This window comes from Mytilus edulis, chromosome 12 (assembly GCF_963676685.1).
Source record: "Mytilus edulis chromosome 12, xbMytEdul2.2, whole genome shotgun sequence".
NCBI classification, from domain to species: Eukaryota; Metazoa; Mollusca; class Bivalvia; order Mytilida; family Mytilidae; genus Mytilus; species Mytilus edulis.
Genome location: NC_092355.1, coordinates 23,415,091 through 23,428,451, shown reverse-complemented (window position 1 = coordinate 23,428,451; position 13,361 = coordinate 23,415,091). Strand labels below are relative to the sequence as shown.

General features: G+C 34.0%; 1 protein-coding gene across 19 annotated transcripts in view; it reads right to left on the bottom strand.

The window, feature by feature from the left end:
- LOC139498066 (nuclear receptor coactivator 2-like) overlaps positions 1-13,361 on the bottom strand; it is a 145,600-nt gene that overhangs the window by 5,964 nt on the left and 126,275 nt on the right. For 8 of the 19 annotated variants that reach the window (XM_071286368.1, XM_071286376.1, XM_071286377.1 and 5 more), the window contains 9 exons: positions 10,132-11,551; positions 8,963-9,174; positions 7,931-8,023; positions 5,202-5,402; positions 4,030-4,201; positions 3,268-3,553; positions 2,582-2,901; positions 1,611-1,778; positions 775-920 (listed from right to left, as the gene is read on the bottom strand). In XM_071286368.1, the coding sequence (XP_071142469.1) occupies positions 775-920; positions 1,611-1,778; positions 2,582-2,901; positions 3,268-3,553; positions 4,030-4,201; positions 5,202-5,402; positions 7,931-8,023; positions 8,963-9,174; positions 10,132-11,551 (3,018 nt within the window). The other 11 variants (XM_071286383.1, XM_071286384.1, XM_071286385.1 and 8 more) reach the window with 5 other exon arrangements.

The following is a 13,361-nucleotide window of genomic DNA, read 5'->3' as shown; positions in this document are numbered from 1 at the left end:
CAACCATTTGATTTTCGGGAGAAGGGCAATGGATTTTTTGTCTGGACAAACTTTTTTTCCGCCTTTGCCGAAAAACAATCTATTTTTTTTTGTCAACAAGTGGACAACATTTTTTTTCTTTCAATTTAAGAATTACATAAAAAAAATTATAGTGGCAGCTGAGGGTGAAATAAACATTTTTTTTTCTCTCAGGGTCAACAAATGATTTTTTTTCTTCAAAATCTGGAAACAAACTTTATTTTCCAAAAAATCTGAAACCACTTTAATACCTTTCTTCCTAAACTTAATACTACTTAAATATGTCTGTATCACAAAAATATATAATGAACTGACCCTTGGCTCCTTAGTAACAACCTGAACCTGATTGGTATAATGAACTCACCCTTGGCTCCTTAGTACCGACCTGAACCTGATTGGTATAATGAACTCACCCTTGGCTCCTTAGTAACGACCTGAACCTGATTGGTATAATGAACTCACCCTTGGCTCCTTAGTAACGACCTGAACCTGATTGGTATAATGAACTCACCCTTGGTTCCTTAGTAACGACCTGAACCTGATTGGTATAATGAACTCACCCTTGGCTCCTTAGTAACGACCTGAACCTGATTGGTATAATGAACTCACCCTTGGCTCCTTAGTAACGACCTGAACCTGATTGGTATAATGAACTGACCCTTGGCTCCTTAGTAACAACCTGAACCTGATTGGTATAATGAACTGACCCTTGGCTCCTTAGTAACGACCTGAACCTGATTGGTATAATGAACTCACCCTTGGTTCCTTAGTAACGACCTGAACCTGATTGGTATCTATACTAGTTGACCTCTGTAATAGAGGTTGATTCTGGCTGTTCATTACTTGAGTCATTAATTGTTTCCTAAATATTGTACTTGGTATCACATCATTTGATTCCTCTTCTGAAATAAAAAGATATTAGCCATTGATAACAACACAGAGTGGGTCTCATTGGGGTCTAAGCGTAATGTGTGATTGCCGATTTTTTGTAAGCGTGACACGTGAAAGTCAAATTATTGTGCTGTGAAAATGGGAAATGAAGTCTAGGGGGACACGGGAAATTAAAAAAAAATGAGAATTGCTTACCGTATAGTGTTAGTGGGATACAGGAATCTGACAAAACAGTAAGCGGGATCTGGGATCAGAACCCCCCATTGAGACCCCCCCCCCCTACAGAGATATGATTCACTGATTGATTGATAGATGTTTAATGTTTTACATGAATAAAGTGTCAATTCAGAAATAATTGCATTGTTTCTGTTAATAATGCTAAAAAAGTGACAGGATTGTAATAACAATAATTTAAACTCTCATGTTTTAAAAATTTTTGTATAAGTTACGTAATTTTCTTGACAGATGTAACATCGTTTTGTGACATAAATATCTGAGCAAAGATTTACAATGAATAATTTCTGTAAATTTTCATGGATAGGATGTTTAGAATGTTATGATCAATGCACTGTATTTTGTGTATCAAAAAGTTTGTAATAAGCCTTGGAAGATTTAGATATCAGGGTTTTGATTGTATTTCATGCAATCTTTACACCAAAAACACATTGCAATAAAACATATTTAGCTTTTCTTTAACTTACTTTGATCCATCCTGGCCTCGGCTTTGGCAAGAGCTTGGAATTTTTCATAAACTTGTTTTGCCTCCTCCCTTTTCCTCTTGAGGACATCCTCCTCTTTGAGATCTTCCAAATTTAATCCACCTCCAGCCGTACCAGTCATCACACCATGGTCTTTAGCCATCTCAGTTACTACAAATATGGAACATTGATAATTCAGATGATTCATTTTATGATTTCTGTAAAGTGATGTATAAATGCTGAGTCAAAATTTTAAACATTTTTTTTTTTTGGGGGGGGGGGGGGGGGGGAGGGGGGGCTCCACATGATAAGCATCAAAATTGAACAACACTTGGGATCAAAATGAACATTTTGGTGTTATTGCTTGTAAGAAAATTAATAAAATCTAAAGGTAATTTTACAGGTATCTGTTCATTATCTACCTTTAAATATGGAGATGATAACACATATAATGCCTACCTATGTTCAATTAAGCCAAGAGCATGGCATGAAAGAATCATTTCATAAATAAACAAGAAAATGCTTATTTGGGCCCTTTTTGGTCCCTTATTACTACAAAGTTGGGACTAAAACTCCCAAAATCAATCCCAACCTTCCTTTTGTGGTCATAAACCTTGTGTTAAAATTTCATATATTTCTATTCACTTATACTAAAGTTAGAGTGCGAAAACAAAAAGTATTCGGACGACGACGACACAGACGCCAACGTGATACCAATATACAACCAAAAATTTTTCAATTTTTGCGGTCGTATAAAAATAAAAAAATAACTGTGGATTGATTTATTTTGGTGGGTAACATTAGTGTGGATTGAGGAAAACAAAACTTGCATGTTAGGGGTATAAATTTTGTTTGTTTTTTTTCAAAATCTGCATATAGAAGATTTGTAATTTGTTGAAACAAAATCCACAAAATCCACTTAAATTGGTATTCAGCGTATCATTTTGAATCCATAGTAATCTTATTAAACTTACTTTGGTCTAAAATATCAAGTGGTATTTCTGATTCATAATCTAACGTGACCGACTGCTGCTGTTGATGCTGATGTTGTTGTTGTTGGTGTTGGGAATAAGGTGGTAACTGGGGTGATGTCATTGGTTGTTGCTGAGGATGTGGTGAGGTTAAGTTCTGTTGAGAATGAGGTGAGGTTAAAGGTTGTTGTTGTGGTGACTGTAAAGAGAGGGACTGTGATGTGTGATGTTGATTAATCTGCTGCATTTGTTTCTCCGATCGTGCGTTACATATATTACGTAACTCCTGCTTCACGAAGTCTGATTTGTTCATGCTTATTTTACTGAAAGGGAAAAAAACGAAAAAAATTATTTATTTGAATTTAACAGTAATAGTTAATAAAATACTATTGAATGAAAAATTCCTAAAATAGGTACATTTGAATAGAATGCATGTAAAATCTATGAAAAACTAAAAAAAAATATTATCTTTTTAAACTTCTTTCTCACAAACAAGTCCATTGATATTTCAATAAATCAAAACTTATCATAAATAACAAGTTAAGCATCAAAATTTTCAAAACTGTTCTAGCCATATTATTAACTATTTTAATTTTTGCTGTCCATAAAAATAATCTAAATTTAAACTATCCTCTTTTTAACAAATTCTAAATAAATGGTGTTTAAAAAGTGTGTATATATCTACTAACTTTTCTATATCGAGTTGCATCTCATAATCTCCGAACCCATTATTTGATGAGGCCACTGAATTAATTCCTTGATTCATATTCTGCACTGGTGATAATGACGATGGCGCTCCCATCCCTCCAGACGACGATGGCACACACATCACACCTGATGATTGGTTATAAGATGGACTGATCTGACTCGTTGACTGTCGTAAAGAGTTGTTAGGTGATATGGAGTTAGGGGACATTAACATAGGGTCAGGACTGTTTCCAAATGGACTCTGTGACGTCCTTGGGGAGCCACGACCTACAAAAAGAATTATATATAAATGTGACGAAATTTAAAAAAATTGAGATAATCAAATATGTTAAAACTTTCGACTTTCTCCCTAATGAAATATCACTATTCATGCTATTAAAACTTTTGTTTCAGGTACGAAAATAAATCTGTAGAATTAAAATAAAACAATAAGCAAACAAATCATAACAATTTATTTTTTTTGAATTTTATAGGCCAAGTACATAAAAACTTAACTGTTTGATATTAGTCAGGTGGTGGTTGCCATTTTGCACACATTTTCGTTTGCTGATGAACTTTGTTAGTGCTAGACTTGTCACTCAAGTCCTCAATATTGATTTCTTACACAATGTGTATAAATTTGAATTTTAACCATCATAGGCTTTCAATAAATGACATTTATACATTACTGTTCATCATCTCAACGAGATTTACCTGGCATGCTCATCTGTCTCCCCCCTTTTACTATAATAATCTCCCCTTACCTGGCATGCTCATCTGTCTCATCATTCTACCAGAGTATAAAGATTGCTGTTGTAACATGTTCATCTGACTGTTATTATTGTTGTTGAACTGTCCCTCTGGGAACTGGAACCTTGATTGGTTGTTAGTCCCACCGGACAATGACCGATGTCTCTGCATGTTCATCTGTGAAGTCTGCAATGACAAAAACCCTTTATATATACTGGTATGTGACCAGGAATAGAACAAGGGTGGAAGGAGGAGGGGAAAAACTTTTCCAAAAATGTTTTTTTTAAATTTTAGTTCATTTATATATTTTTAGAGTGTAGAGGGGTGTCTATTTTCATTGTACTAGTACACATTTTTATTTAGGGGCCTGTTGAAGCCCTCCTGCAGGTGGGGAATTTTCTGACTGTGTTGAAGACCAATTGGTGGCCTTTGGCTTTATTCTGCTCTTTGTTTAGGTTTTTGTCTCCTTGGAACATTCCCCTTATGTGGATTTTGTGCCAGGGAAAATTTAGATGTAAACAAAAATGGCCTGTATTCAGACAATATACAAGATAAATGTATATCTTTCACCTCATGTAATAATAAATAATAGTCAAAAACAAGAATGTGTCCTCAGTACACGAATGCCCCACTCGCACTATCACTTTCCATGTTCAGTGGACCGTGAAATTGGGGTAAAAACTCTAATTTGGCATTAAAATTAGAAAGATCATATCATAGGGAACATGTGTACTAAGTTTGAAGTCGATTGGACTTCAACTTCATCAAAAACTACCTTGACCAAAAACTTTAACCTGGAGCGGGACAGACGGACGAACGGACAGACGGACGGACGAATGGACGCACAGACCAGAAAACATAATGCCCCTCTACTATCGTAGGTGGGGCATAATAAAATTGAGAATGGAAATGGGGAATGTGCCAAAGAGACAACAACCCGACCATAGAGCAGACAACAGCAGAAGGTCACCAACAGGTCTTGCACCCGGAGGGGTCCTTCAGATGGCCCCTAAACAAATATATACTTGTTCAGTGATAATGAACACCATATTAAACTCCAAATTGTACACAATAAACTAAAAGTTAAAATAATACAAGACTAACAAAGGCCAGAGGCTCCTGACTTGGGACAGGCGCAAATATGCAGCGGGGTTAAACATGTTTGTGAATATAAAAAGTATAGTACCATTTGATCAACCTGTGGCATTCCCATAGGACTCTGTAATCCCTGTTGACGGATATTCCACTGTGACTGCTGGTTAAAATGAGGCGACATTTGGGAGCTAGGAGTAGAAGGTCCGATCATTTGAGGATTCATCCCTTGGTTTTGAGGCATCACGTTAGGGTTGAATCGTGGTGACATTGGACCTGGTATACTTTGGTTTCTCTATAAAAAAGGAAATAAAATTTTTTAGTGTCTACCTCTAGAAACAATGTTTTATGATAAATTTGTATGTTTTATTAGAATAGACAGTGTAAATCAAAATTTTAAAGACTTTTTTTCATGACATTAAAATCGCCCATTCAGAATCTAATGCATTCAGGGTAATATTTTGAAAAGAGTACACCAAAATGTCATGCAATGACGTAGTGTCACTTTTCATTTTGGTGTACGAACAATGAAACTACCCATAGTCCTTTAGATTCTGAAAAAGTGAATTCCAAAGTATTTCCTCAGGTTGAAATAGAATATTACCACCTGTTTATTTGTTTTTAAGGTGGTACCAAACACCTTGACTCATATTAATTTGGCTCGTTTAATTTTCATAAAATTTAGACAAAATGTTTACTTTGACCCTTTCACAAAAATATAAAATTTCAAAAAATTTCAAACCAAGCACTTTATAAGAAAAATTTCATTGGTTATATAGCAGTTTGACAAACACTTATTTTGTTCATTGAGAAGCTTAATATTTCCTTAACAATACAACGTGATTAAAACGTTTAGCAGATTTTTACAGAGTTATCTCCCTGTAGTGTTAGGTACCACCTTAAAGAAGGTTAGTCATCTTTAACTAAAACAAAACTTAGAAGGTCAATTATAATGTTGCAGTGACCATCTGACAATGTCTGAGGATCTGTAAATGAATGCCTTCTGTTGTGGGCTATATTTAATATGTATTTTTTTTGTCTCATTCTTTTTTTTCAATCTTAATTCTTAAGAAAAAAATCTAGAATTCAAATATCGCCAAATATATAACTTGTGATCAAACAACCTTAATAACAAACCCTATGTGTCAAGCATTCCTGAATTAAGGTGTTGTCTGGTCACAAGTTGAATATTTTTCTATATTTGAAATCTTGGATTAGATATTCTAAAAGTAGTCATGTTCCTATGACAGTAAGCTATTATTGCAGTCTGTGAGCAGGCCAAATGTCAGCAAAATTAACAACTTTTCAGCATAGTCCCTGAGATTTCACACGTTACAGATACAATTCAATAACAACATGCCAAAAAGAACACCTACCAAGAAACTTTGCGGAATATTTTGTATCATAACATATTGTGTTTGTATAGTGAAAAATTGCAGGTGATGATTGCACATCTCCATACACTTAAATATTAGTTGTTAAAATTCTAAATGTGTAAACATGAAAAAAGTGCTAATTCTTAAGTTCAATATTTTCAATCTACATTTACTGTCAATGTCCTTTCTAATAAAAACCTAATTTAACACCAAGCATTATTTAGGAAAGGTTGATCACTGGGTATTTACTTATTTTCGTTTAAACAAATTTTACATAAAGGTATTGAAATATTTGGACATTTAAGTTTTGTGGTTAACAAATACCCACGAAATCCTTGATATCCACTACATAACAATGGATTATTAACAAAATAATTCAAACATTTTTTTTTTAAAAGACAGAATTTTTTTTAATCAAATTTAAAAAAAAAATGAGTTTACGGGTAAATCAATAATACAACTAATAGCTTTTCACCTTACATCTAGAGGCAAACATTTTATCCATTTACCGTTAAGTATGGTCGCTCCTCTTGTTTTTGAATTGTTGCCAGATTTTTGAAATCCTCTGGTTTTATCTATAAAGTGCCATTAAAAAAGTTTGCCTACTAACCCCCTACTATTCTTTTTATAATTTAATTACATATAGTTTAAAAAGCCATGTTTGAAAGTTTGAAAATCTTATAAAATGCTTGTTAATTTTTCTAAATGTTCTGAGAGGAAAAGGTGTCAATGTTAAATGTATGATTTTAATATATTTCATTTATTTTTCATGGGTACCAATTTTTCGTGGATAACCAACAAATTGCATGTCCGTGGATATATAATTCTGTGGTTTTGCCCAAGTCAAAATACATGTCTATAGGATATATCATTCCTTGAAACATTTAACTTCATTGTTTTTCTGTACCAATGAAATCAACGAAAACTGGTATCCCAACGAATAATAGTAAATTCACAGTAGCTCCTCCTGTTTGTACATATTTATACATCTTTTGCTATTAAACATTTAGATTTGAACATTTCTGATGTTGGTAATTCCAGAAAAATCTTGAATGCACATATTTTATCAAGCATATTTTTTGGTTTAAAAAAAAAAAGAAAATTTTTTTAATTTTTTTTAAAAAAGCAGCTATAAGGTAACATTATTTTTTTTAATGCCACATTTATGTCAGCTTATGGGCTATTTTGTGGTAGGCAGTTTTTATCAGTGGAGGAAGCTTGAGTGCCCTGAGAAAACCACAGACTTTTTATAGGAAAACTGACAATCCTAGTCAATTAAGATTGGAGCCTAGCACACCCGCACAAGCGGAGTTCGAAGTCACAATCTCAATGTTGACTGGCTAGTAATTAAAGTAGCAACTACTTAGACCACTTGTCCATCGAAGCCCCTTATAAGAAAATAGGTTAACAGGTGAATAGTTTCTGTGTAACTACGGTTGCAACTCACCTGCAATGATACATTTGGGGCATTGCCACTGTTCATCATTTCAGCCAGATTTTCTGGGAATGGCTGTACTGACATAGAATTTCCATCCATATTCTACAATACAGGATTGTTAAATATTTATTTATAAAGATAAGACCTTATTATTATTTCCTGGATTTTTTTAATTTTTTTTTAAAACAGGTGCTGTAGGATCCATTATTTTGAAAAAGTATGGTCCCCTGACAAACCAATATTTGGAGTATTATTTATGTATTTATCATATATGAAGCTCTATAAAAGTGTCCGGGCCCCTCCACCCCTTAACCCTTTCCTTCATGGATTTTTTTTTATCGTACTTGATTCGCATAGGATTTTTTCAAAAAAAAAATAATCATCTGGTTTAAAGTATTAATGCATTGAGAAAACAAATATTTCATCAATGAAATTCCAGTCAGATCTTCTTAAGAATATCCTTTTTAAATTAGATCCAAATTTTATAAAGTTTGATCCAGATTTTTCTTAGGCATGACGTTTCAACTGAGACACTACATAGGTGTCAAACGGCGTCCATTACGGAGAAAAGGGTTAACTCCACCTCTGTAGTATGAAACCTATGATTCAGATTAAAGGTGCACAACATATTTCTGGAATTACCACTCAATACTAAATAATAAAGGAATTTAAATATCAGATACCATTTGAAACCATCAATTTAAAGTTTTTTTTAAACATGATAAACATGATAAAAGACTGTATACTTTGTATATAAAGATACACTGCAAAAGAAACAACATACATGTTGTGAATTTAATTAATTTTTTTTGAAGATTTATAAATCTTTAACAGACAGAAAATAACATGCACATCTAATGAAAAGGGGAAATTACCACAAGGCCAGATAAATAATACCTCCCATAATTTTGATCTTTATGCTAAACCAGAATCAAAGAAATCTCACAAGCAAGTTTAGCCCTAGAAATCAGAAAATGAAAACATCATGAAAATAGACCACTTTTCACTATGATCATGTTTTCCCTACTTCTGACTACTTACAGGTTGAAACCTTGAGCCAAAGTTGTTGGACAGTTGAGCCTGCATCAGCGCTCGCCTTCTGGCTTGTTCTGCCGCTTGACGTCTTTTCTCCATTTCCCGCTGAGCTTTCAATTTCTGTTGCTGGAGCAAGGACTGCCGCACCTGCATGGCCATACTGTTTGGAAAACCGGGGCGTTGCTGCATCCCATTACTCAAGGCACTTGCTAAAGGCCCTTAGAAAATAAAATTATCTTTTCAATAAAACTGCTTTTCAAAATTATTCAAAGTGTTTATATAAGGGAAAAATATATAACTTTCAGTCAAGTTTGAAGTCTAAGAAATCAGTAAAGATAATATTTTTCAAGGTTTATGAAGTTTATTTAAAGTCATATGAAACGAGTGAGTGGTGAAAAATAATGTTTATCCAATTCTTGAACCAATGCATGTATATATCATAAACTTAATCCTCTGTGCACGATTTTATCATTATTTTCGCAAATATATCATATAATCGTCAATTTTTTTTCTCTCTGTTTGTTATGATTTTAAAAATATGGCTGCTCATTAAATGCCGTGTTTTGAAGCCGAGTTTTACCGACTGTCACCTTATAGTAAACAAATCACAAAAAGCATGGGTATTGAGCACATGTTTAACATGTATAATCAGATATTTGTTTATTTCAATGACAGATCCATGCGTATTGCGATCACCGGATTTTTACGAGGAGGGTTACGCTCGGGTCACTATGCATACGGAAAATATGTCGGCGAATTGCTTCCTGGAAGCAAGCAATTAAAAATAAGTAAACTTCTTCTAAATGTGGACAAATTAAAGAATTTTCCTCAGAAAAAAAGTATATGTACATAAGTTGTATAATGAAAACTATCCATTTAGTTATAAAAAACATATGCATATTTTTTTTTGATTTGAGGTTTCTTATGACTTTAAATTAAATTTAAACTGAAATTACCTTACATAATTCTAAGAAGTGTAAATGTAAAATAAACCTTCACAAATTACATTGTTCCCAATAAAAATTCCTGACTTGTTCTATTTGCAATAAATAACTTCATGGATCTACGATGAATTCCAACATTCAAAATTTTACAACTTGCTGATTTTTTTAAAAAGAGACACTCAGGTCCTGAAACTGATGCTTTTTATATTCAGTGCCTGTCTAATATCTCACCTGGAGGCCCAGGAAGGCGTGGCCCAGGTAGGCCAAAGTTTTGTTGTTGTTGTTGCTGGAATCCCTGTTGAGGATTAGGAGGAGAGATCTGTTGGAATCCCATATCCATATTCCCATTCCCAGGAACCTGACTCATAGCACTCTGACTCATAGCACTCATGCTTTGCATGAAGCTCTGTCGATTCATGCTGCTCTGCGCCTGCAATGCTCGTGCAATCATAGGATTTGGCATGGCATTGGAGTGGATAGGCTCGTCACGCATCAACTCCTTCTGAATTTCCTCTATTGCCATCATGTCATTGGGACCACCGGTCTTTACTAAACCCATTGCTTGGCCCATGGCTTGATTACTTATTCCTAAAAGCTGATCAATCTCATCAAGAGAGGCATTTTTCTCTTTGAGGACCTGCTCAAACTGGGATAGTAAGTCCAAATCACTTAACACTGGCGGAGCATTTTCATGTAATGGTCCATTGTTGACTGCAGGGGTGGGCCCTCTACTTGATGATGGTGTTTTAGGCGTAGTCAAGTCTTGTTTGAGATCTTCAGCTTGTTGTAAAATTTCATTAAGCAGAGGGTCTGATGATTCTGATACTTCTGAAAACTCCATAACATTGTCAGATTGACTATCGAACAACATTCGTTGTAAACTATCATAGGTGTCCTGACTGTTATCGTCTTGTCCGATATTATTGGACGAGGAATTATAACTGTTCAACATGTCCGTCATCTTGTTCTGACCTGACGTTTGATTAAGGTTTTTTAGTTGTCCCATTTCTTTACTTCCAACAGAGAATGAATCTGTATTAGAATTGGATGATCCCGTGTCTAATTTAGAATCGGACAGTGTTTTAGAAAGTAATGGTAAACTTGGTTTAACACTTAGAAGTTTCTGTGATACATCTTTCGTTAGTCTACTTTGTGGTGTCGCTGACGGGTTAGCATTCCCAGATATGCCTGTATTTACAATTTTTTCTTTATTAGCTTTTGTTGATAACAATTTTGCTAATAAAGCATTTTCTTTCATTAATTTCGTGCCTTCCTTATTTGGGAAATTAGCTTGATCTTGATCAGCCGTACTATCCACTTCCGATGACGATAATTTCCGTTTCTTTTGAGGTTGAATTTGATTAGTTTCGTTTCCCTTCTCCCATAGTGAATTTAAGAAATTGTCCAAATTTTTATCAACGATAAAATTAGAGGTATCGGTTGGTCTTTTGACTGTTTCCAAGCCAACAGACGATGGCCGGTTAAATGTTGACTGTTCTACTGAAGCGTGGCGTTGACGCTGTGGAAGATGAGGCAATACAGGTGTACTTGACTTTGAGGTAGATGGTGTTGATGTAGTCGACTGGGGTTCTTCAGGGGCTGATTGGTGGCGCTGTCGAGTGGAAAGATCATGATCTTGACTAGTACTTTCCTGTAAGGAGAAATAATAATCAGTTTAAGTCATTTCTAGAATTCAACAAATAACCAAATGTGATGGAGAAAATGGCAAAACAAAGACAGCAGCCTACAAAACAAATCAAATGCACATTGCTCCCCCTCCCCCTCCCCCCCCCCCCCAAAAAAAAAAAAGAAAAGAGATCTAAAGATCAAAAGATGGTGTTAGATGATCTTGTAGTTTTCATTTTATAGGAAAGCAACTCTTTATTTCTCCAGTTTCTAATACAACAGAATACAATAATCCTGTTTTCCTGATTTTCATACAAGTTATAATGTCCTCCCGTTGAAGATAAAAAAAAATCATGTGCAGAAAAAAATTCTTACATAAATCAACAAAATAAAAAATCATTATTTGAGAAACAGAAAAAAAAGATGCAGTAAATAAAAAAACATTAGTCATTGTGATATTAAGAATTTACCCAAGACTGTCCTATAATGAATAAGTCCTGAAGACTGAAGTTAGATACACTACTGCTAAAAGGTCCCATTCTACAAACATCCACAGATCCCATCATATTAAAGGTACTAAAAAATCACTTATATTTTATAAAAGATTCACTCAACTGAAGCAAAAATATATGTAAATTTAAAAGTTACGTCAGGATAAACAAAGGTGTGTGACACACAGAATACATTATTTAAATGTAAATAACCTGTAAAAAGTTATTTACTCAAATTTAACATGTTGTTTTGGATTTTAAATCGTAAATTAAACCTATTGCACTATACATTCACTGAGCTGTAACAATAGTAATAATATTATTGTGGTTAGCAAACTATAAACTCTTACTCATAAATTGTACAAATTATTAGCTTCCTACTTCTTCAGACTTAATTTAAGATTTAATTTAAGACTTCAAAAAATATTACTTAAAAAGCATTTTTAGTGTTTGCAAGTCAATAGTAATGTTTTAAGAACAGGACTTTGAAGCAGAAGTGTATTATATTGCAGTTTCATAAGACAGTCTTCGGGTTCATAATTCTTGACTGTGTTTATAAGGGAAATTTTACACCAAAGACAATTTTGTTAGAAAATTTTGTCTGAAATTGTATTTATTTATAATTTTCTCTCCATTTCCATATTTCTGGCACACTTGTTTCTTCTACAAAACACTATCATGTGGTCACCAATATTCTGGTCAATACCAGTTACAAGTTTATAGCAACTGGGCAGTTACAGTTACAAGTTTACAGTAACTGGTTAATTCCAGTTACAAGTTTACTAAAACTGGATAATTCTGGTTACAAGTTTATAACAGCTGGTCAATTCCAGATACAAGTTTATAACAGCTGGTCAATTCCAGATACAAGTTTACAACAACTGGTCAGTTCCAGTTACAAGTTTACATCAACTGGTTAATTTAAGTAAAAAGCTTATTACAACTGGATTCTTCTGGTTACAAGTTAATTACAACTGGTCAGTTCTAGTGACAAGTTAACAACAACTGGTCTGTTCTAGTTACAAGTTAACAACAACTGGTCAGTTCCAGTTACAAGTTAACAACAACTGGTTAATACCAGTGACAAGTTAACAACAACTGGTTAATACCAGTGACAAGTTAACAACAACTGGTTAATACCAGTGACAAGTTAACAACAACTGGTCAGTTCTAGTTACAAGTTAACAACAACTGGTCTGTTCTAGTTACAAGTTAACAACAACTGGTCAGTTCCAGTTACAAGTTAACAACAACTGGTTAATACCAGTGACAAGTTAACAACAACTGGTTAATACCAGTGACAAGTTAACAACAACTGGTTAATACCAGTGACAAGTTAACAAC